Source organism: Chiloscyllium plagiosum, unplaced genomic scaffold (genome assembly GCF_037043375.1).
Source record: "Chiloscyllium plagiosum isolate Xiang-an unplaced genomic scaffold, Cpla_swu_hap1 HiC_scaffold_26, whole genome shotgun sequence".
Lineage (NCBI taxonomy): Eukaryota > Metazoa > Chordata > Chondrichthyes > Orectolobiformes > Hemiscylliidae > Chiloscyllium > Chiloscyllium plagiosum.
In genome coordinates, this window is record NW_028270164.1 from 15056919 (window position 1) to 15081872 (window position 24954).

Here is a 24954-nt window from a genome sequence, read left to right on the forward strand (position 1 = left end):
TCCACCCTATCTATGCCTCTCATAATTTTATGCACTTCAATGAGGTCCTCCCCTCAGCATCCGACACTCTATGAAAACCATCCAAGTTAGTCCAACCTCTTCTTATAGATAATGCACTCCTATCCAGATAACATCCTGGTAAAGCTCCTTTCACCCTCTCCAAAGTCTCCACATCCTTCCTATAGTGTGGGGACCAGAACCGCACACAATACTCCAAATCTGGCCCAACTATAGCTTTATACTACTGCAACATGACTGATCAAGTTTTATATGCAATACCCCGATCAATGAAAGCAGGTGTGCCATATGCCTCCTTTGCCACCTAATCCACTTGCATTACCACTTTCAGGGAGCTTTGGACCTGGACCCCAAGATCACTCTGCATGTCAATGCTTCTGAGGATATGCTGTTTACTCTTATACATTCCTCTTTGACCTCCTAAAATGCATCACCTCACACTTGTCTGGATTAAACTCCATCTGCCATTTCTCCATTCAATGTTCTGACTGATCTATATCCTTTGATAAGCTTTCTCACTACACTTGTGTGATGCTGCTGCTTGTATAACAAGATTATGTTGTCCTTGGTTTTTCTTTCAAAGAGGTTGTAAAGACGCAGGTTCCGAAATGTCTGGGTTGATCTACCTGAAGAAGCTTTTAAGTTTAAAAAAACCCTTGTACAATGAAAGGGGAGTGGCTAGTTCTCCCAGCTCAGCTTTTCTCTGGTTTGGTTGGGTTTTAGCAGTCTGGCTGCTCATTGAAAGCAGTCGGTCAGTTTTGAGGCTGCTGGTCCAAGAAACAGCTCCATGGAAGAAGGAGTTCCAAGCTGAATTGCTTTGCCATATCTCTCTCTCTCACCTGTAAGACCCTGTGTTTGATTTTACCTTTTTTTACCAAGGGGTGTTTACTTGAAACAGCAGGAATTTGAAGCAACATGCTTAAATTGGGATAATCTGTTGGATTTTCAGATAAATAAAGTTATTCTATATTCTGTTCTTTTATGTTTGTGCTTCGCTTGGTAATCCTGCAAATAAATTTGGTTTTGCTTAAAACCAACTGGTTGGGCCAACTGCATCACTCCTGGAATATCCGCTGTACACCTACTTAAAGTGAGGGTTCGGGCTACTTACTTGAAATGTTTTAAGGGGGTTTGGCCCGGTCCATAACACCTAGTTCAGAGATTTGTTTTTAAAAATCTGTGACAGTAACAAATACTGAGGCAAGGAAATTTGTTTTGAGCATGGTACAAGTATATTTATTGCAATGGGAAAATTATACAAGATGAGAGTGATATATTAACTCTTACTGTTTTACAATGAAGAACATAAGTTTGGACATGTGCTTCATGTCTCGTTTTGTACCACTGAACACCACACACTCTTCTTAAAAAGACAAAGGATCTTATCCAGTAATACCTCCATGATCAATAAAGCAATGAAGCATTTGAAATTTTGCAGCATGAGAGGATATCAGGGAGTGGAGGGATACAAGTCTGAGTACCCAAGATCATGTAGTTTCTGATTTTAATTGCAGCAATAAAGGAGTGTGGATAGATAAAGCTCAAGAGTCAGAGAAGACAATGAGATAACAACAGTTAAAAGAGGGAGAATGATATTTGCATTACACATCCATTTGCATATCTAATTTGGAACAGTATGGGAGAAACCAGAGATCAAAATAGTTACTGATTAAGCATCAAGGTGAAATCTCCAAGGTTACAATCTTATCACTTCATTTAGTCAAATAGAGCCAATTAGTAGAATAAAGTCTTCAGCACTAAGGTATTTTGGTCAGAAATGAAGGATGTTGATATCCTCAAGAATACATTCATGTATCCAGTTTCTTCAGTCCATTTAAAAATTATTTTTTAAAACCTTTCCAATGGCAGAAAAATAAAACTACTTTGCAACATTTCTAAAAATGTACTTATATACAAGTTTAAAAACCAGATGACTGAATCTATCAAACCTCATATTGTTAGCACAAAGTAGGCAGAGCTGAGCTTTAACAGCAAGGAGTTGTTCAAAGTTACAGGATTCTCAGAACACACCCAATCTTCACATTTTTAGTGTCATTATACACCTCAGCTCAGACTCAAACTCATTGAATAAATATTAAAATATATTAATTGCTGTTGGAATTAGCAAGAAACCTTGAAAACACATCCCTTTGATTTATAAAAGTGTCTAATCGTGTATTAAAGTTTAAGCAAGCTTTAGATCTATGGTATATATTATTTATAATCTGTCTTTGTAATACTGTATGATTGCACTAATGCTGTTAACTGATCCATGCTACTCAGAAAACACCACAGCTCAGTAAGGCTGTTGAGAAAATAAGAAGCTAATCTATTGACTGCCCCCCCCCCCAATCACACTCAATTGCCACCCCACTCGTAAGCCATTTTAGCCAGTCTACTTCACCTCTGCTCCCTGCCAAACCTTTCCTTTCCTGGAGTGCCACTTATTTTTTGGCACCTTCTGACATCCATAATGCACTCCCTTCCATTAACCCCATCACCAGATTGTTCCATCTCCATCACCTCTCTGCCAAGGACAATCTCTAGTCTCCATCTCTCTCACATCCACCCACTCACTCCTGTTGCAGCCAAAGCACTTCCTCCATAACATCCCCAAGCCCAATATAAAAGCTATTTTGAAAATAAAGCAGTAAGACCATCAATCCGCTTAAGCCAAATTGAAATTCCAACAGCTCAGGCAGGTTTATCAGTGTGTTACCATAAACTTTGTTTAGGTTTAAGATTTGTCAACACAGAAAAGCATTACAGGAAATTCTCCCTTAAGTTGAGTTTGAAATATGAGGTTTGCAGTAAAATCCTGGCCAGGATTTCAGTACTTCAGTCAAGAATGGAATGTATAATTATTGGCAAAACATACTTTAAAGCCACAAATATTAATATCAGTTTTTCCCAGCGTGATCCTATCTCGATGCCTGAAAATTCAGTTTTGGTAGGGGCTTAGGTTGTATGGTGGGAAAGAGATCTGTAAAAGTGGGAGTGAAAGAATGCAAAGAGTGGGGGAACAGATGGTGGAAAGACCTGTGAGAGTGGCAGTGGCCTCTGGGGTGGAGGAAAGGGGAGCTCGACAGTGTCCATTGCTGCATCAGACCTTTTGGAAGCCTCCAGCTGGACTAAGGACTCTAGAAGTGGTTTCTGCACTCTGTACTAGGAAGAGTGGAGATCAGATGAAAAACACAATCATTTCAATGAACTATCAAAGGATGACCATTGCAGTGAGCATCTGTTAGACATGTCTTAAGGGAAGGGAAAGGGGGTGGGGGAGCAGGGAAGTGGGATGAAAACTGCAAAATACAAACACAGTGAGATGTTGCACATTAAATCCACTTGAAATCGTCAACAGGCAAGAGGAAATGCTTCTTTGTCAGTATGGAACTTAGGAGTTGCTCCAAGCACCTTATCCTTTTACTTAATTTGAGAGATGGGAGAATTACTGGCAAAATGGGCACTTATTACCCTGGAGGAGAAAATGATTGGGTACCTTCCTGAAAACTGTAATTTGTGTAGTGAAGGGATTCCCACAGTGCTATCTTATTCTGATCATGCCCAACAATGACAGTTTGATACATGTGAATTGGTTACTATGCCACTCTGGAAGGCAGTTAAGAATGAATCATATATAAGCCATATCCAACAAAGGTAAAAAGGTTAAGTATAAGGTTCCTTTCCCTAAAAGAGGTTGGTGAGGCAGATACGTTTTTCCAACAATACGATTCACAGTCACCAAAGCTGATACTAGTACTTTTATTCCAGATTTATTTAATTGATTGAATTAAAATACCCCAGCTGCCATGGTGAGATTGAACTCCTCTGCAGATTCATACTGAGTTTTGGATTATCTTTCTACTGTGCTACCTTCCCTGTGTGTCGGGCTCACTAAATTACCCAGCCTGAGTTATTTCTTGCCTCTTCTAACATGGTCATATGTTTTACAGGTCTCAAAGGAGGGGGGGAGGGGGGAATGGGGGACAGAAAGAGAAGTGAAAGACAAGGATTCAAGATTGTAACAAAAAACTGAAATTACTGGAGAAACTTAGCAGGTCTGGTTGCATCTGTGGAGAGAAAGCAGGGCTCATGTTTCAAATCCTAGACCCATCTTCATAATGAGAAGCAGCTATGAAAAGATGGTACTTACGCTGATGGCAGACAATGGAGAGGCAAAGGAGTGGGTGGATAGGGAACCCAAAGTGTGTGTGTGTGCATGTGGAAGAGAGAGAGAGAGAGAGAGAGAGAGAGAGAAAGAGAGAGAGAGAGAGAGAGAGAGAAAGAGAAAGAGAGAGAAAATTGGCAAAGGGATTGCTGATAGTAAGCCAGGAAAGAAGAGTAGCTAAATGGGTGATAATGGGAACTATGAGTAGTTGAGATTGGACTACTCTGCTGAAAGCAATCCACATCATGACAAGACCTGGGCTGTGGGGGTGCGTAAAAGGCATGGAAGGAGGTGCTGAACCTCCACAGATGCTGCCGGACCTGCTGAGTTTCCTCTGAAATTTCAGTTCGCATCATAAGCTCTGTTTTGTATTTCTGGGCCAACATGGCACCTATTGTTAAAGCTCATTTGCGAATGTAACTTTAAGAAAGTTCTGGAATTTACATATGACAGAACTGAAACCAACATGTTCATTCTAAAAGATGAGATACTTAATAAACAATCCAGGTCTTTTTCAATTTTTAATTTCAGCTAAACAGTAAACTTTTGCAATAAATTCTGTGTCCTACGATCTTATACTCCACAATCACCTGACGAAGGAGCAGCACTCTGAAAGCTAGTGCTTCCAAATAAACCTGCTGTTGTGTGATTTTTAACTTTGTACACCCCAGTCCAACACCAGCACCTCCAAAATCATGACTTGTTTTACATATTACTGAAAAAACTAGCTGAATTGGCCAAGAATTAACACGAATGCTTATGGAATGAAAGTAAAGGGAAAGTGAAATGTCAGGATCAGCAAACTACATTTAACAGAACTTTTTTTTTGTTGTAGCTATGCATCACATCTGTAAAGTTGTTGAAAAGCCAGTTGTGAAGATTAATGGTCTGAATTGCTTCTACCATTCCAGAACTCTACCTCACCTTAAACCGATCCATAAAATAACATGCACCTTTTCTCAAGGAGAATATTTGTAAAGCCATGAATCTTAATAACACCAGTGTTAGAGTGCTCACAACTTAAACATCAATAACTTAATGCAATGAATGCACTGGTTTAGTAAATGTGCAGTCAGCAACAAGGAAGAGGTCAGGGGGTGGAACAAAGTTTCAAAATCAGTGATGGGTATCTAGGGGAGATTTGAATTATTTCCACTGGAGCAGAGCGGAATGAGAAGAGATTTACTAAGAAGTCTGACAGAGGGAATGCAGAGGATTATACTGGAGTATGGAATACTTTGCCACAGGGAATAATTGAGGCAAAGACCATTGCACCTTTTCAGGAAAAGTCAATTAATTAGATGAAGCAGAGGAAGAGGCAATTCCGTACAGATGCACAGCAAGGCAGTAGGATTAGTTTTGGATTGGTCCAGCAAAGATCCAGCACAGACACGATGGGCCAAATGGCCTCCTTCTGTGTTGTAAACATCTATGGATCTGGTTCTCCTAAAAGGCCTTTGTTCAGTTGTGATCCAAGCGAAGACATTGTTACCAAAACAAAGTCAGATCATCGACTGGATCTCAATGGAGATAAATACAGCAGCTTCCATATTCCTGTGGACTCCTGTTCCTTTATATAAGGGATTATAAATTGTCACTGTACAAAATATCTCTACAGTATAAATACAGTATTCATAGACTTTTTAAACAGTTGCAAGGTCAGCAATTTTAACAAAAATAGATTTTTTAAGGCAAAATTATTATTTCTACCAAAAATAATATACCTCTTTCCCCAAATGAATTATACTTTTCTATAATGTAGCAATCAATTTAGAGACCTAAAGTCAGCCAGAGGTGAGTGATACAGACACTAAAACACTAATGTAGATGTATATACAATTTGTGGATTAATAACATTCAGAAACACACACATATATTGAGGATATTTTTCAATATTAACCTTCTTACTGGTGCAGGACAATAAATGGCCAAGCCATCAGCTCAGACAGACAATGTTAGAGCCCTGGATGATTTACCAATAGGACGGTGACAGAAAACAGCAGTGGGGTGCCATATCACAGTGCTCATGGTCCTGAAGTACAAAAGGAAGTTCTTTACTTCTATCCAAGCTCAGTTGAAACACTTAAATTGTCAAAGCATTGTATTTGCACAGCAACAAAAATGAAAATGGAATCTACTTTGTTTCACTTCTTGTAAGTTCTTCAGGCATCTTAGCCATTTGCCCGACCATCGGGACAGAGGCCCACTGACTTGGAGATCGTCACAGCAGGGTTTCACAAACCTATCCTCTGAGAATGGCCTGTTAGATTTGTGGAGCATTTTATCAAATGACCTACAGCCTCAGCAAAGAAGGAAGAAGTTGAGGTCACAAAGGTCTAATAGGCAAAGTGACTGGTTAGAAAGCTCATAAAAGAATGGACAGCAGTCAGGTGGAGGAGTGTAACACAGTATGGAATTATGCCGTGTTTAAGAATGTCAGATTCTGCTATTATTGAATTATCAAATTTAGGTTAGGGCACAAAATATTATTGCAGTCCTGCTATCTAACCAAAAATATCCTTGACCCTGCAACCAGAGGCTGCAGTGAGTGCTCTTGGTGTACAGGGAATGTATACCACAGGTCATGAAGGAGGACAATGACAATATTTGTTTAAAAGACCAATCATACAGACATTGATACCTTGAAAACATTTCTGTCTGAAGTGCCTACTGTAATGTGTACAAAGTGTACACAGGATTGTGACACCAGTCAACACCAAGGTTTCATATCTATGTCCTAAAAGCAACGCAAGAGTGAAATGCTGTAACTAAAATTGAGCTTCCAAAGCTTTAAATGTTGAGGATTGCTGATCTTTCCAAAGATGCATGTCCCTGTCTGCAGTTTAGGGCACTAGGTCCGTTTCAAACCATCTACCGTCATTCCTCTGTATCCACGAGGATTCTGTTCTCAAGAACCTCCATGATTGCTTATATTAGCAAGTGTAGGTAAAAATGGCAAAAATGTTACAGATATGGGATTTTTGCCCACGGACATTGATTTTTGTTATTTTTTTAGTGCGAATAGGCGAATTTGCGCTTCGTGATGTTGTACACGCAGAGGATTTACGGTAACGTGCCAGAATCAAACCATACACTGAACTATAACAATGCTCCTATCCATGGCATTAAAGAGCTGAAGAAATGGTTAAGCAAAGCACATTTTACTGACAATGAATCCCTGCCGAGATTGGAGTGATTTATAAATCAAGTCAGAAGATTATGGCATAGTGTTACGATTATGCAATTAATGATTAAACATTCAGGATATTTGGCACATCAACAGGACACTTTCTTTAATCAACATGGACTTTCATCAACTTTCATCTGATTTTTCATCTCAAATTGTTTATCCTCCTCGCTCAAAGTACAACTCGTGTTCACGAAGACTGTCTTGAGTTATGGACAAGGTAAATTCAGGGTGTTTGCACAATCAAAACAATATATTGTTTCAATTTCTGGGTTAAATGGGGGGTTTCTGGGACAGGAAAGAACCTCAGTCGTTGTCAGCCGCACACTCTGGTTCAGAATTTGTGTCCTGCAGTATCCCCCACTCTCATTCATGCCTCCAAGCAGCTGGTAATGCAAATCAGCAGGCACATCCTGGTACTTAACTTTAGCTGATGAGCTAAACTAAGTGAGGCTGTTCGCAGTTTTGTCTGGTTGATAGGGGATATCACCCCGCTAAGTGCATGAAGTCTAAAATGATTGTCAGGCTGGACAAACCTATCAAAGGAAGATAGCTCTGAAGGTGAAGATCAGCAAGGCGAAAGATATATCCAGGCCACAAATCTGATGAAGCAGCCCTGTGGCTTTGGAAAAGGTTGGGACCTTACAGAGATCATTCCAGATAGTGAGTAATTGAACATAGGGGTAAAAGCCTGATACAAAAATGCATGTCAGTAGAAGCTATTGCTGCAACTTTTTATCTTACCCTCTGCAAGAGAAAGAAACGTGAAGGAGAAAGAGTGTAGTTTCTCTGCTCTCCTTCTTCCCAACTCCTTTCCTAAGGTGACCTAGGCTTACAGTTGTAATGCCTTCAGTTATGTTGCCCACGACAAGTCGACTGAGGTGCATGACGGGATGCTGGGGATTACTTTCCCCTCTATTTTCACTCTTCCTTCTAAGCAGTTGCTGGATGACACATCTGAGAGTCATTGGCAAATGAAGGTATGAAACCTGTGGGCAAGGGGTCAACACAATGCACCATTTGACAACACTAAGAATTAAAAAGTACCTTGCTGTTCAAAGTGCAAACAAAACAATTTAATCACCAAGCAAAGGCGTATCCAAGTTCACCTAGAGGATGTGGTACTGTCTTAAATAAGAGTTTAAAATAGGAGGCAATAAAATAACATTGTCATCCCTTTCCCACACACCGATAAAATCCAATACCAGACGTTTAGTTCAATACTTGCATACACCTCTTTTACTGCTACATTCGTTTGGACCCGTTCCCAATGTAGGCCTTTGAAGATGCCAGTGGCATCAATATTGCACTTGGGCAAGTTACCCGCTACCATGGAGGAGAGGGCAGGAGTTTAATTCCATGGGCAGATGGGTCAGATTGACCACAACATCCCTCATCCTTATGACCCATGCAGCTGGAATCTGGAGTATGGCTGCAATAAAGTTAAGATCAGGTGGTTTGATGGTGTGCAGTGACGGAGCTTGCCTGTAGGAATCCAATAGCTTTTCCCTTCATCCGTCTTGTGGAACAGTAGCATAATTGTATCCTCAGAATATAAGCTTTGGTACCTTTTTTTTTTAAAAGAACAATTGTAGACTCAAATTTTGGATAAGTAAACTGTTTTTGATGATACATCAAGAAACAAGTCTTTAATGCTTTCTGTAAACTACACAGGTCAGCAATTAAAATGTCTTTAAAATCCAAATCAGGGTGGTGTAAAATAGATTAGATGCTTTGAAGTGTATAAATGGATTCATTTAGAAATCAGGAGTTGATAAGCAGCAGATGTTTGTGCATCGACACCAAATGGAAGCCATATGGTCTCCAGTCAGTGAAATAGATTCATGTCAGACTTCAAAGTTATCGAGCAATAGCATAATCAATGAACCAAGGAGTGCTTCAGAATTTTGAAGAATCCTGATCTTAATTGACAACTATTGTGCTTATAATATTGCCATAGATCTCAATATCACTCACCTCCAACTGTTACACCACCCCATAGCAGAAACCCTTCATTACATCACACTAAATACTTTTCCAAATCATTTTTATCAAAAACTATTTTGGTTGCAAAATAAATAGCCACCGTCCCAAAGAAGGCCGCGGAGATCATGTAAGCAGTTACTGTCTGTGTAAACTGAACAATTGTTCCCATGAGTAGTGAGGGAATGACCTGAGAAAGAAGGAAGGCACTGTCCAGAATAGCTAGGTCAAGGCAAATCCCTCTCCCCATAGATTGTTCACTGTCAGTAGATCCAGCAGGCATGATGACCTCACACTGAGATCCACGATTTTGAGAGATGCTGCTTCTCTCTGGCAGAGGACCTTTGGAAGACAGTAGAGGAGCAGTTGTAATTAAATTTCCATTTTGATTATATGACTTATGATTCAAGATTCCATTTTGCGAAGATGCCTTTTTCTCAATCTGGCAATTGCCATCTTCGAGTTCAGTAAACTTGTGCTTGCAAAAATATACCTGAAAACGGGAAGGTGAATAGAACAGAAGCATAAGAACATAGATTAGCAATGGAGTACAACAGCAGATAGGTGTCAAATACTGGAAATCAAAAATGAAAGTCAATTCAACTCACTCTATGCCTGAAAGAGAAAGGTAGCAGATGGCTTCTGACGGGATGCCTCAGAAGACATCTTGAAGGGCTTGTACCACAATGTGAACTTGTTTTCTGTAGTTCTGATAACCTTTTTGAGTCATAAACCTCCCTATAATTAGTGCTTCATTAATTATAGCCACATCTACATCCCTCGTTTCATGATGGTTTTAATCAATCAGCCCAGGATTGGTGGTCACACCTTCAGCAGTTTAACCTCTAAGCATATTCTGTCTAAAGCTCTCTACCTCTGTCTGCAGCTTTCTTTGACATTTCTTAAAAACTCTGATCATCCGCCACCTATCCTAATAACCGACAATGCCTAATTTTATCTGATAATGATCCTTGGGAGTACTTTAAATTATTTTGCTACGTCAAAGGTGCTATATAAATCCAAATTGCTGCTGTCTGTTTTCACGTATTGACAGAGTCACAGAATTACTCTGATGCCAAAGGAGGCCATTCAGTCCATCGTGTCAGCACTAAGTCTCCAAGTGAGCATGGTAACTTGGTGCCATTCTCCTGCCTTTTCTTCGTAATGCTGCATATTGCTGCCATTCAAATAATCATCTCATGCAATTCTGAATGACTCAATTGAACTCCAGGCAGTGCAATCCAGAGGCTAACTTACCTATTGTGAGAAAAAAAGATTTTTCACCCCGCATCACATTTGCTTCTTTTGTAAATTGCTTCAAAATCTATCCCTTCTCGTTTGTAATCCTTTTCTGATTGGGGACAGTTTCTCCCCATCCACTCTGACCAGCCGCGTCACAAGTTCAAAAACATCGATCCAATTTCCTCTTAGCCTTCTCTTTAAGCAGAACAGTCCCAACTTCTCCAAACTATCTTCATTACTGAAGTATCTCATTCCTAGGAGCATTCTTGCAGACAAGATTGCCTGATACTCATTACCAGTTATATGATTGAATAATCTCCCTGAAATTAGAATCAATAATTTGACTGGGGGCCACAAATTACCTAAAATCTATAATCTGTAGTTGGATCGTCTCCTGGCTGGTACTAATCTGGGCATTCTACTGTTTAGAGTATTTTCAATATTCCATGTCCATATCACTTCAAGGCATATATTAAATAACTAAGATCCACATTCAATTGAAAAATATACTACAGTTAATCAAAGAAATTTAATCTCTGATTCAAGTCCTCTCCCTGTTAGCAAACAGGGGATGGAACTAAAACAGCTGCTGATCTCAAGAATAAATAGTGCACTTTGTTTGAAGAAGAAATTAGTGTTAATTCTCCAAACTCTAACCTACGACTTGTGCATCAACTTCATACACAGCTCTCTGAGAGGTTATACTGAAGTGGTCACAATGTAGTGTACGGAATATGGCAATCAGACTGTTCTAAAGTCTGCTAATGTTACACTTCTTTCTCTTTAGAGAGTGTAGCAATAGCAACTTCCAGCCTTTGTCTGCTTAGTGAGAATGCTCTATGAATTTCACTGGGTTATTGATCCAAAATTGATCTTCAAGCAATATCTAATTTATCCACTTTGCACAAAATAATTAAAAATCACACCGGTTCATACTGCAGAGAACTTCAGTCAATTGTACGTGCAGGAAAAACTGTTTGTTTTGCAAAGGGAAGCATCTGGTTTGATTGATACAAAATGGTGCAAAATCAAAGATAGACTTTTAATTAAACACTATTTGGTGGAGTGGCAATTCTATAATGAGAGTTAAACCACATGATGAGATGACAAATACAGGGATTGTGTTAGATTACAGAAAAATAATCCCAACTAAAATTAACGTTTTCAATAAAGGACAGGTCAACTCAATTCTTCTTAAATGAAGTTGTATTTTAACATTTAGAATACTATACAACAGAGATTTTGTGAAATGTCACACATTGGATGTAAGGGAAATGTGAACAAAATTGCTATTTGTGAGGGACATTTGGACTCACCAAGTTCTAAGTTACTGAGCTCAGATATTTTACACATTTGAAAGAATGACCAACCCAAAGTGTAAATATAATCACAACTGCACATACTGTAGGCTTTATAAATCTATTTCACGCAAGATTTAACATACAAGAATCATTAACTACAACAGTAAATTGTAAAATAAAACATGTATTCTCTACCATTAATAGACTCACATCTGATTTAGGAGAAAGTGAGGACTGCAGATGGTGTAGGTCAGAGTCTCAAAGTGTGGCACTGGAAAAGTACAGCAGGTCAGGCAGCATCAGAGGAGCAGGAGAGTCAACGTTGCAGTCATGAGTCCTTCATCAGAAATCTTCTGATGAAGGGCTTATGCCCAAAATGTCAATTCTCCTCCTGTGCTTTGCCAGCACCACACTTTTCGACTCACATCTTACTTAAACGTACTTAATTGAAGAAAACAAAAAAGGTGTTCAACAATACTAATGTGTAAACTTCAAGTGGTAGTTTGACAAAATATTGCTCACAAACCTGTTTTTCCTTATGATAAAGGGAGTTCAATGTGTAGGGTAGAATCTGTAGAGTTGAATATGTAAACCCTGTTAGTGCAGACATCACTGTCACCAGGATCACACTCTTCGAAAGGCACATGATGAAGGCAGAAAATGTAAAAAATGCTATGCTGGCGAGGTAAACTACTTTGGTACCAAACCCCTTCACCAGTCTGTCCATTATTGCTGAACAAAAAATTGAGAATGCACACTGCAGGAAAAGACCCATACTGCCCATTCGAACACCTATAGGAAAGAAGATAAAAGAAAAAGTGTCTTGGTCAGAGGAAGTGGTCACACATTTAAGTCAGAGACAAAGAGGAATTTCTTCTCTTAATGGATTATGGATCTTGGAATTCTTTACTGCAGAAGGCTGCTGAGGCTGTGCCATTAACAGTATTCAAGGTTGAGGTGGACAGACTTTTAATCAGTAAAGGGGTCAAGGGTTATCAGGAAAAGGGAGGAAAGTAAAGATTACAGATCAGCCATAATCTCGTTGAATGGCAGAGCAGACTTGATGGGCTCAGTAGCCTAATTTTGTTCTAATGTCTTATGGTCTTAAGATGTGGGTTTGCATTTACAAAAAAAACTCATAAAACATACTTGGAGACCAACCTGACAGTTCACAATCTGCAGCATGGTTTGGATTTTTCTCTCCAACCAGTTATTTTGATTTCATCTGTTACCAACTAAACTCTAATACTGCATAATCCTGGAGATTATAGCCATCCTAGATATTCCAAAAAAGACTTTCCAAGTGATTCTTCTCTATCAATAATTACAAGTTTCCAGATTGCTCTGCTGGTAGATGAATCCTTTGATGAATTCCAGTCCGTGCTCACGTACATGTTCATGAGGAACTCAGACATTTACGGGGTTTTGCCTTTTCTCAGAAATTGCTAGCAGGATCATGGCGAACCTTCAGATGCTGGTTTTATTACCCACTGATCCTGCGCATGAGCTCACTCCCACCATTACAGGGTAACAGCAGTAACCTAGCACCATAATGGTGTGTACTTTTGACATTTTTATTTGTTCATGGGATGAGAGTGTCACTGACTACAGGGCAATATTTATCACCCATAATACAATACAACAAACAACTGCGGATGCTGAAGATCTGAAACAAAAATAGAAATTGATGGAGAAACTCAGTGAGTCTGGCAGCATCTTTGGAGAGAAAGCAGAGTTAATGTTTCATGTCCAGTGACCTTTCTTCAGAACAGCCCTCAGATAGCCCCACAATGAGTAGCTGGAATATGCTTAAGCCCCATGAACTGGACACATGAGCAAATGTTTGACCTGACATGTAAATGCACATTGAAAATATCACCTGTAACAGAAAGTGAACTGAGGAATCTATGTTCTGTATTGAAGGAATCTGATCTATATGCCTATTATGTAATGTCAAATTTGAATTGCTTTATAAAGTCCTTTAATAAACTTTCCAAGAAAGTAAATTTTAAAACTAAATACCTAGGGTAATGAAGGCACTTTGTCACATCGCTGTCCTTTGTATACACTGCCCAGGGCAGCACAGTGGCTCAGTGGTTAGCACTACAGCCTCACAGCACCAGGGACCCAGGTTAGATTCTAGCCTTGGGCGACTGTCTGTGTGGAGTTTGCACATTCTCCTAGTGTCTGTGTGGGTTTCCTCCGGGTGCTCCTGTTTCTTCCCACAGTCCAAAGATGTGCAGGTTAGGTGAATTGACCATTGTAAATTGCCCATAGTGTTAGGTGCATTAGTCAGAGGGAAGTAGGTCTGGGTGGGTTACTCTTCAGAGAGTCGGTGTGGACTTGTTGGGCTGAAGGGCCTGTTTCCACACTGTAGGGGATCTAATCTAATCCCTAAAGGGAAATTGGAAGATTTCTTTTTCCTCATTTTTGGTGAAGTTATTTTAAATAATATGCCCCTCCTGAAACAAATCAGTATCTATGTGCAGGAAGCCTTGGAAAACATTCAAGCTTGGACTGATATGTGGCAAGGAACATTTTAATCAACAAATGGCCGGCTATAATTATCTCAATGAGAAAAAACCGAACCATCACCCCTTGACAATCAATGTTATTACCATCACTGAATTCTCCACACCCATTAACCAGAAAGCAAACTGCACTAGTAATTTAAATTCTGTGGCTACAAAAGCAGGTCAATAGCTAGAAATTCTGTTGCAAGTAACTGACCTCCTGCTCCCCCAAAACCTAACCATTATCTATTAGGCATAACTTTGGTTAAGCCACAGCTGGAGTACTTAGTTCAGAGACCAGAACTGCACTATTGCAAGGAGGTGGTTGCCCTGGCAGGGGTGCAGAGGAGATTCACCAGGATGTGGCTTGGATGGAGCAGTTTAGCTATGAAGAAAGGCTGGATAAGTTTGGATTGTTTTCATTAGAGCACGGAATGATGAAAGGGGACCCAATTGAGGTATAAAAGATTACGAGGGGCTTGCACAACGCGGATAAAATGCAGCGGTTACCCATAGTTGAAGAGTTAGTAACAAGGGGACATATCGTTAAAGGAGGAAGACAAGAGGTTTAGAGGGGATTTGAGGAAAGTTTTTATTTACACAGATGGCGGTGGAAATCTGGAATGTACTGCCTTGGAGGATAGTCGAGGCGGGAAACCTCACAACCTTTAAAAAATGTTTGGACGAGCACTGGAAATGTCATAACATTCAAGGCAATGGGCCAAGTGCTGGAGAATGGAACTAATGTAGACTCTGCTGCAAACTCAATGGGTTGAAGGCCTCTTCTGTACTGCATGAATCTATGAGTCTAAGTCAGGAGGGTGATGGAATACAGCCACTTCCCTGGATGAGTGCAGCTCCAACAATATTCAAGAAGCTGGACAGCATCTAGGGCAAAGCAGCCTATTTGATTGTTGGATCACCCATCACTGACACACAGCAGCTGTCGTGTGCACATTCTACAAGATGCACTGCAGCAACTTACCAAGGCTCCATTGGCAATACTTCCAAACCCATGCCCTTTATCGTCTAGAAGGACAAGGGCAGCAGGCACATCTGAACATCACCTGTAAGCTCCCTTTCCTGCAGTCCATCCTGACTTGCAAATATATTGCTACTCCTTTACAATCCTAGAATTCACTTCCCCATGGCACTGTGGGTGCACCTGCACCAGATGGACTGCAATAGCTCACAAAGACAGCTCACTGCCATCTAGACAATGAATGCTAGCCCACCCCACATTCATAAAAGATTTATTCCAAATTCTCCATTTCTCCCTTTTCCATCATCCTCTGGCACAGATATCCATTGGTGGGCTCATACCATAATAAGTAATTGATAATCTTCACTGATAACACCATGGATATTAGTCTTCCATTGCCCACCCATTCTCCTCCAGGTACCCAACCAACATGCCTCCAATTATTCCCCAGTTTTCCAAGGGATATGACCAACTTTGCCTTGACTGTGCCATCAGTGGTAATATGGCTTGCCAATCACGTTGAAACAGTTGAATCTATATTGATGATATTCAACTAAGTCTATCCAGGTAAACTCAATTCCATTCTCATAATTAATATTGAAACATATTTACTTTCTACCCATGAGGCACTAGATACTGGTTAATTTCACCCATATGAACATGGAATGTTATAGGCCATTTGGCCCCTTGAGCCTGCTACACTATTTAGTAAGATTATGGTCTGATTATAACTGCTAATCCAAGTTCCCACCTTCCCCTGATAACCTTTCACCCTCTCGCTTACTCAGACTCTATCCAGTTTTGCATTAAATATTTTCAAAGACTCTGCTTCCGTGAATTTTTCAGGAAAACAGTTACTCCCCGGGAGAAAAATAATTCACGTCTATGTTTTAAATGGGTGTTTTAAATAGAACTGTTTTTCAACAGTTCTAGATTAGTATAAAACAAAGAACTGCAGACCTGAAGAAAACAAATGAAGAAATTGCTGGAGAAACTCAGCAGGTCTGGGCTGCATCTGTGTCGAGAAAACAGAGTCAATGTTTCGAATCCAGTGACCCTTCATCGGTTCATATTATTTCACATGAAGCTCTGAGAAAATAAATTTTTGGATGCAAACAAAATGTGTTATTACCCTCCGTCCAGTGATATAATTCATATATTACCTTTATTTGGTATCATGGAGGCTGGCTAAACAATTCCGTACTTGAACTGGGCTGAAAATGTGTTGCTGGAAAAGTGCAGCAGGTCAGACAGCATCCAAGAAGCAGGAGAATCGACGTTTCGGGCATAAGCAGGATTCTCCTGCTCCTTGGATGCTGCCTGACCTGCTGCGCTTTTCCAGCAATACATTTTCAGCTCTGATTTCCAGCATCAGCAGTCCTCACTTTCTCCTACTTGAACTGGGCTTAGCACCTGTTTATAATGTAGATTTATGGTGCAGCGTTAGTGTCTCTGAGGCAGGAGACCCAGGTTCAAATCCCACCTGCTCCAGAGGTCTGTCATAATACCGCTGAATAGGTTGATTAGAAAAATATCTTCAGTAGGAATTAGGAACTGCTGCAGTGGGCAGGCTGTTGAGTTTGGTGTCTTAGTGTACCTGGATTTCTGGAAAGAAAACTCCGCATCTCTACATTAAACACACACACACCCACTCACACAGGAAAAAAATAACTCCAATCAGCAGCTAATCCTTCCATGTACCAACATGTCAGCCCATATGTGAGGAAATTAGGGGGAGAAAGGAAGATTAATATTTCTGAGACCTTTGGTCCGTCTGATGCAAAGCCAGGTCGTGCTATCTGGAATGAAGCCAGTGGAAAGAGGTTTGTGGTGTAAAGAAGCATTGAATGCATAAGTTGAGAATTATGAGGATTCTGAAACAAGCTAGGACATGTTGTGCACTCTTCTGAATGTTTATTTTTGTTTAGAGCCTGCAAGTAAGAAAAATCTGAATCTTTAGCTACCTTTTCCACACTAGGAGGCAATTTGATAAACAGCATCGGCCCACAATTTAACAAATACCCCCCAAACTCTACACTGGTTCTTCCCACACCCCACAATGTTGTGCCCATAACATTTTGTCAATTATGCTACTTTTCTGGAGTATTATTGTTGGTATTCACAGCTCTGCAATACTTGGCTTGAGTTGCCAGTTTTCATGCTGTTGGTAATTTGTTTTGTCCTGTAAGGAACTGATGGCATTACAGCCACACCTGATCTTGTCCTTACTCAAGTTTGCGTTTACATAGGAGGGCCCAAAGACTATAGTCAGTTATTTTATAACGTGATGGGTGTGTGCTTGTTCAACCCCATGTTGTAGAAAACTCATGCTTTCGAAACAGTGTTTAAAGTGTTGGCGCTGTAATCACATTCCTGTCACACATTTTAAAAGTTTGCACTTTTAAAAAGTGTCCCCAGTTTGTCAATTGTGTTACAGAGAATTCACGTTGACGAAATGCACATTATAACAGATTAACCTGTCCGTCGATGTTCATGTTCCACATTAAACTTCTCACATCCTTCTCTATCGAATACTTGTTAAGATATCTTCTATTCCTTTCTCCCTCATGTGCCACCTAGCTGCCTCTTACATTTATGTGTTATCTGACTCAACTTACCTCTGAAGTAACAAGTTCCACTTAGTTACAACTTCTTTTTTAGGCAAAGTTTCTTCTGAAGTTCCTTTTGGATATATTGGGGATGATATGATTTTTATGCCCCCTATTTCTGTTCTTACTGTAACACATTCAAACAAGGTACCTTCTAGTAACTCAAAGTCTACTGTGCACTAAGTGGATGAATAAATTTCAGGGTGAATACTCCCCGTCCATTTTGGTGAGAAAGCTCACCGGATCAAACACCAATTAGATATTTGGTGAATTCCTTGCCTAATCAGGAGCTTCACCATTGAATTCCCACCCTGCCAAGGCTGCTAGGCAATTACTGGAGATAGCGTTCACTGGAGGTTCAGGATGTGCCAGCAGGAGGTGCTACACGAGCAAACTCTTTTTTTTGAGGATTGCATGACAAAGGCTGTGCGCAGCGGGCAGAGAGTGCAGCTCAGAGGCAAGGGCATGGGAGTGGCTTTCAGCACGCATGCACCTGCCCCCAGATTGGTGGCTAAAGGAGACCCTGCTTCCTCAAACAACCCATTGCCATGTTTTCCTTGTTAGGAAAGCAGCCACGGTTTGTAATCGCTGGGAATACAGGTTAATTCACCATTTAAGGGCCTTAATTGGCAGCTCTCGCACGGAACTAAACTGCAGTGGCAAGAAGTGGATGGGTATGTGAATAGGAAGGGTTTAGAGGGACATGAGCCAAGTGCTGGCAAATGGGACTAGATTAATTTAGGATATCTGGTCGGCATGGACAAGTTGGACTGAAGGGTCTGTTTCCGTGCTGTACACCTCTGTGACTCTAAGTGGGAGGAGTTTCTCTCCGGAGCCATCACGCCCAATTTTTTTGTCCTTCCTGCCATCTCCGCTGAGGGGGTATTTGCTGCCATTGATAAGTCTGCCTGATAAACCAAATTACAATTCAACCAACACACTGAAAAAATACAATAACTTGTCAAAGTAAAAATCACACAACACCAGGTTATAGTCCAACAGGTTTAATTGGAAGCACACTAGCTTTCGGAACGACGCTCCTTCATCAGGTGATTGTCACAATCACCTGACAATCTGACAATCACCTGATGAAGGAGCGTTGCTCCGAAAGCTAGTGCTTCCAATTAAACCTGTTGGACTATAACCTTGTGTTGTGTGATTTTTAACTTTGTACACCCCAGTCCAACACCGGCATCTTCGAATCTTGTCAAAGTAAATGAGCTGTATGATTCATTGCTTGAACTGCATCATTTCACTAATGCTGTTTGAAAGATTTAAGCACCAATGAAGAACTTTCACCTTGTAAAAAAACCATGTGATACAGTTGCCAGATGGCCTCATCATGAATGTTCATCTGAGCTCCATGATTCGCCAACAAAGCCTGTGGTTTGTTTATAGAGGGTTGAAGTTGAGAGTTAGCTTTGATTGATTGACATTGTTGAGATTATAATTTATTCTCTCTTTGTTCTAGATTTCCAACATCTGTACAGTTATTTGGATAAATAGGTGTGAAGTGGGGTGGAATTTCTGTTTTTGAAGCTACAATAGGCAGTGCATGATATACTAAGTTTATATAGCATTCATAAGGTTGTAAAATGAGGCAGCTTTTTACAAAGATTTGAGAATAGTATTTTTTTAAATTTCAAGATTTGTCTTTGATTGTGCTTATTGTGTTTAGTGCAAGGTAAGGTTGGCAGTTGCCTTCCCTAAAGAAAGGCATTGAACCAGATGGGATTTTCCCCCATAATTTCTTAAATCCATATTTGTACCAAATTCAATATCAACCACCTCCAAAGGCAGGATTTGAACCCTGGTCTCCAGATTGATGATCTGGCGATAATCCCACCAGGCTATCACCCCCCCCCCCTTGCCTCTCACTCACCTGCACCTTCCTGAAGTAAATTTTATATAAATGGCCCCCACATACATCGAGATGGGTCTTCCTCGAGGTGAAAGGAGCAGGGCGAATCCTTTCAGTATTTTAGCTAACATTCTCAAGTAACATTGACAAAACAGGCAAACTGATTATAAACAAACAGAAATTGCTGGAAAAGCTCAGCAGCTCTGCTAGCATCTGTGGAGAGAAATCAGAGTTAACATTTTGGATCGAGTGACCCTTCTGAGGAAGGGTCTGTTTCTGATTTACAGCATCCGCAGTTCTTTTGGGCTTTATTTAACAGATTCTAAATCTCGATTTTTAAAAAAATCTGCTGCGCTCTAGTGATTGTTCCGATTTGAAAAAGATCTACCTGGGTCAATATATAAAACATGAATTACTGCAGATACTTGTGTTTTCCAAGTTAAAACTTAAGCCAAACAGATATATTCACTCAGACCCGTGCCCTTCAGTTGATTCCAACAAGATAATTATTGTTAATCAATGACAATTTCTTTCATGCTAAAGTCACTGTACCTTCATCATAGCGCAGCCTAGCTTCACTCCCTGGATCAGCATTAGGGATACCATGGTAGAGTCCCTCCCCCACAAAGTCTGTGTAGAACATCATGAACGTCATGAGAGCCATCCAGCTGTAGAACTCTGCTACAACCAGCTGCCGGATCACCTTGGGTATGCGACAGTACAAGTTATAGAGTTTGGGGATCAAAGTGCAACAGTTCTTCAGTACCAGAAGGTAGTGCCTTGCTCGCCAAAGCATACTAGTGGAGCAACAACAGTACCGTGACAGAGGCTTAATGACTTCCTTTGGTGAAATATCGACCCGGCCATCCACATTACTATAGTTTTCCTCAGATACAAAGAAGGTTGCAAGAACACACAAAATAAATATGGCAGCCAGAAGTGTGAAGAGGCAATCTTCTTGCCCACCGAGGTAAGTGGACACAAAAGTACTTTTCCAGTCCACTGCTGTCAAGAGGTAGCCGATGCAACCCCCCAGGCTGATCATGAAGGAATACATGGAGAAAGCCTGCCTACAATCTTCTGCATCATGGAACAAGTCTGACAGCAGGGCCTCCAGAGGGGTGAAACACACTTGGCCACAAAAGTCCAACATGCAGATCCCAATGATGAGGAAGATCACATCGACAGGATAATCGTTCAGGCTGAAGAAAGTGGCCATCTTGCTGGCGTGAGGGATAACAAAGAGACTCAGAAGGACCCCAAAGCAGAGTGCCCAAATGAAGGGGCGTCGGCGGCCATAGCGACTTGTCCAGTGGTCACTTGCCGAACCAATCATTGGAACAAATATCAGTCCTAGGACTGGCCCAATACCTGCGGACCAAAAGTAAAAACATTAAAGTCATCCTCTGTAGAATTCATATGTGAAGAAATGAACGAAATTAGATTTCAATGGCAATTTCACCTTCTGAATGCTGAACTTTATACATACATTCAACCACACATGGGACACCCACTGTCAGGCAACAACTCTCTGTGTATGTTCTCCCCGTGTCTGCGTGGGTTTCCTCCAGGTGCTCCGGTTTCCTCCCACAATCCAAAGATGTGCAGGTTAGGTGAATTGGTCAAGCTAAATTGCCCATAGTATTCAGGGATGTGTTAGTTAGGGCTAAATGTAGGGGAATGGATCTGGGCGGGTTACTCTTCGGAGGGTCGGTGTGGACTTGTTGGGCCAAAGGGCCTGTTTCCACACTATAGGGAATCTAATCTAATCTAATCTAAACTAAGAGACGGCAACCTGAAAATTGTAGCAATGCCCATTATCACTTAAGAGTCATAGTCATAGAGATGTATGCTATTAGACCTTAATTAGCACTTGTCTAGGCTCATGTACATACAGCATCTAATCAAACCTCCAGGATATACCTGCAGTTGTCAGTCACTAGAGATGCAGTGGCTGATTGCAGCTACCTTATTGTGACATCGAGACTACCTAGTAAAGTATACAACAGGAATGTAGTTCGTGACCGTCAGGCCTATTTATTGTACATTTACCTTTAATAACAAAGCTATGGGGATTGGATCTGTGGAGTGCTTAAAGGATTCCAACTTTTAAAAACACATTTTGTGATTTACATATGAAAGAAGTGAAACTATCGTGGTATTCGAACAGATGAAAGACTCAACGATCAAGGTATTTTTCAATGTATAATTTCAGTTACATCACACTGTAAACTTTTGCTATAAATTCTGCGTCTTACAATTGTGTCCTCCTCAACCACCTGACGAAGGAGCAGTGAGAGAGAGAGAGAGAGAGAGAGAGAGAGAGAGAGAGAGAGAATGTGTGTGAGTGAGTGAGTGAGTGAGTGAGTGAGTGAGTGAGTGTGTGTGTGTGTGTGTGTGTGTGTGTATGTGAGCGAGAGAGCGCGAGAGAGAGCGCGAGAGAGAGCGCGTGTGTGTGTGTGTGTGTGCGCGCGCGTGCGAGAGAGAGCGCGAGAGAGAGAGAGAGAGCGCGTGAGAGAGAGAGAGTGAGAGAGAGTGAGAGAGAGAGAGAGCGCGTGAGAGCGAGAGAGAGCGAGCGCGAGTGCGAGAGCGAGCGCGAGTGCGAGAGCGAGCGCGAGAGCGAGCGCGAGCGCGAGAGCGAGCGCGAGTGCGAGAGCGAGCGCGAGTGCGAGAGCGAGCGCGAGTGCGAGAGCGAGCGCGAGTGCGAGCGCGAGAGAGAGCGCGAGCGCGAGAGAGAGCGCGAGTGCGAGAGAGAGCGCGAGTGCGAGAGAGAGCGCGAGTGCGAGAGAGAGCGCGAGTGCGAGAGAGAGCGCGAGTGCGAGAGAGTGTGTGCGCGCGTGCGAGAGAGAGCGCGAGTGCGAGAGAGAGCGCGAGTGCGAGAGAGTGTGTGTGTGTGTGCGCGCGTGCGAGAGAGAGCGCGAGAGAGAGAGAGCGCGTGAGAGCGAGAGAGCGTGAGCGAGAGCGAGAGAGTGTGTGTGTGTGCGCGCGCGTGCGAGAGCGCGAGAGAGAGAGAGCGCGAGAGAGAGTGTGTGTGTGAGAGAGAGTGTGAGAGAGAGAGAGTGTGAGAGAGAGAGAGCGAGTGCGAGAGAGAGCGCGAGTGCGAGAGAGAGCGCGAGTGCGAGAGAGAGCGCGAGTGCGAGAGAGAGCGCGAGTGCGAGAGAGAGCGCGAGTGCGAGAGAGAGCGCGAGTGCGAGAGAAAGAAAGAGAGAAAGAAGGAGAGAAAGGAAAGAAAAAGGAAAGAAAGAAAGAAAAGAAAGAGATGGCTGGTGGTGAGTTTAACCTGAGGGTTATCATGCTTCAGGCTAGGGCCAACGTTGAGAAGACAAGGCTTTCCTGGCTGGTATGGACTCTGTTGATATCATTCCACGCCATAAACCAGCTATCCAGCCAACTGGACTAAAAATCATATGCAAGTAAATATCATTGAAAAGGCCAAGGAATAAGTCAAGACTGGAATCCACCACTGGTGTTCATTTTGAGAGTTCAAGTAATGATTCATGTAGTAAGAATAATGATTAGGCCACAAAAAGTTTATTGCCAAACAAATCTTGAATGCTGGACATCACTGCACCTAGCAGAAATTAGGAGATTCGCTGTCATGTAATGGATCTGATGCTAGTCTAACATTAGTGTCAATGGAGAGCCTGAGGCACAGGATACTTAATACTTCAGCAGACAACCAAACCCCTCAAGCCAACATCCTGTTGCCCAGCAACAAATAAAGGCACATGTAACGGCAGTTTGGTCTAGCAGAGTAACTTACAGTCGGGCTATTTAAAGGTGGTGAAAGATTACTACAATTCTGTGCAATATTGTTGAATTTAGGGAGCAGAAAGCAAGCTTTAATATCCATAACAGTGATGTGAAGTGGGCACAGTCCTGCCATTGTACGAAAGATTCACATACTGTACTGTGCATTTGGACACGGAGGCTACCAAAATTAATGGCTGATCAAATTACCACTCTCTTATCAACTACATCCCTCAGTCACATCTGCAGGGGCCCCATTTGCAGAGAGACAGTCTCTTTTGTACATTCAAACTAAAATGGTGCTCTTTTAGCACTTAATTAAACGCTGCTAAAGTCTGAATGGCAGATTGTAATCTCCTGCACTTTACACTGGGGCAGAAGGATTGCAAGAAAGAGACAGCAAAGTGGGAGCTCGCTTGCTGGCTGGGATTGCATTTCTTTTACTGTGTCCTCTGAAATAAAAAGTTCGCCAGCAGCTACTTAAGAGATGTAAACTATTTCCCGTGCTTCAACTGGACTAACTGCGACAGACAGGATTCCAGACAACAGACAGTCAGCATTGCTGACACTGCCATAATAATGCATGAAAAATTTTAAGCCTGGTCAATTCCAGACATTTTTCAGGAAGAAAGAAAGAAAAAAGTGAGGGCAGTGGGAGAGGTTCCTCTTCCTTTTTAATTTCCAAACAATACTGAAAAAGGATGTGGACACATGACAGCTGTATGTTTACGCCAGTCACAATTTTAAAACTTCAGAAATCATCGTAATTGCACCCCTTGCAATAAACCCAGTTCAAACAGGTTCTTAATTCAAAAGCAAGACAGGACAGAAAAGGCTTGGGGCCACATAACACCAGCTGAACAGAAAATCGCCACATCACACATCCAGACGGAAGAAGTGAATTCCCAGCCACACAAAGTGAAACAGACTTACAGAGGGGAGTGTTCCCTAGGATGCATCAGACCATACACAACTACACTTTATTTCCCATTTACCATTACAATAACTTCCATATTTTAAGTAAGTCTCTTTCTCTCTCTCTCTCTCTTTCAACATCATCAGATCATAAGTTAATATCTCCCTTTCATACTGGGGAAGGAAGAGCTTTGGAAGCGGTAGCTTGTTTTAGCGTTAGTTGTGAAGTCTTACACCAAATTCCTTCCCTCCTGCAAGCCTTTCTTGCACAAGTTAACTTCAATATCAGCTCGTGCTTACTCTGTTCGAGTGTTGAGCTGTAATATTATCCATAGTTGTACACAGATTGTAAAGAAAAAAATTTGCGATGGTGTGTGAATTTAAAGTGCGAGTATTCACAAAGACTAGTAGGCAAGTTTTGCAAT

The 24954-nt window shown here is 41.4% G+C and overlaps 1 protein-coding gene across 7 annotated transcripts in view; it reads right to left on the minus strand.

The window, feature by feature from the left end:
- Nucleotides 1-1238: 1238 nt before the first annotated feature.
- LOC122563092 (solute carrier family 45 member 3) overlaps nucleotides 1239-24954 on the minus strand; it is a 138316-nt gene continuing 114600 nt past the window's right edge. For all 7 annotated transcript variants that reach the window (XM_043716509.2, XM_087973505.1, XM_087973506.1 and 4 more), the window contains exons 3-5: nucleotides 20417-21235; nucleotides 12426-12691; nucleotides 1239-9849 (exon numbers count right to left, since the gene is read on the minus strand). In XM_043716509.2, the coding sequence (XP_043572444.1) occupies nucleotides 9394-9849; nucleotides 12426-12691; nucleotides 20417-21235 (1541 nt within the window). In that variant the 3' untranslated portion in view covers nucleotides 1239-9393. The remainder of the gene's footprint in view (nucleotides 9850-12425; nucleotides 12692-20416; nucleotides 21236-24954) is intronic.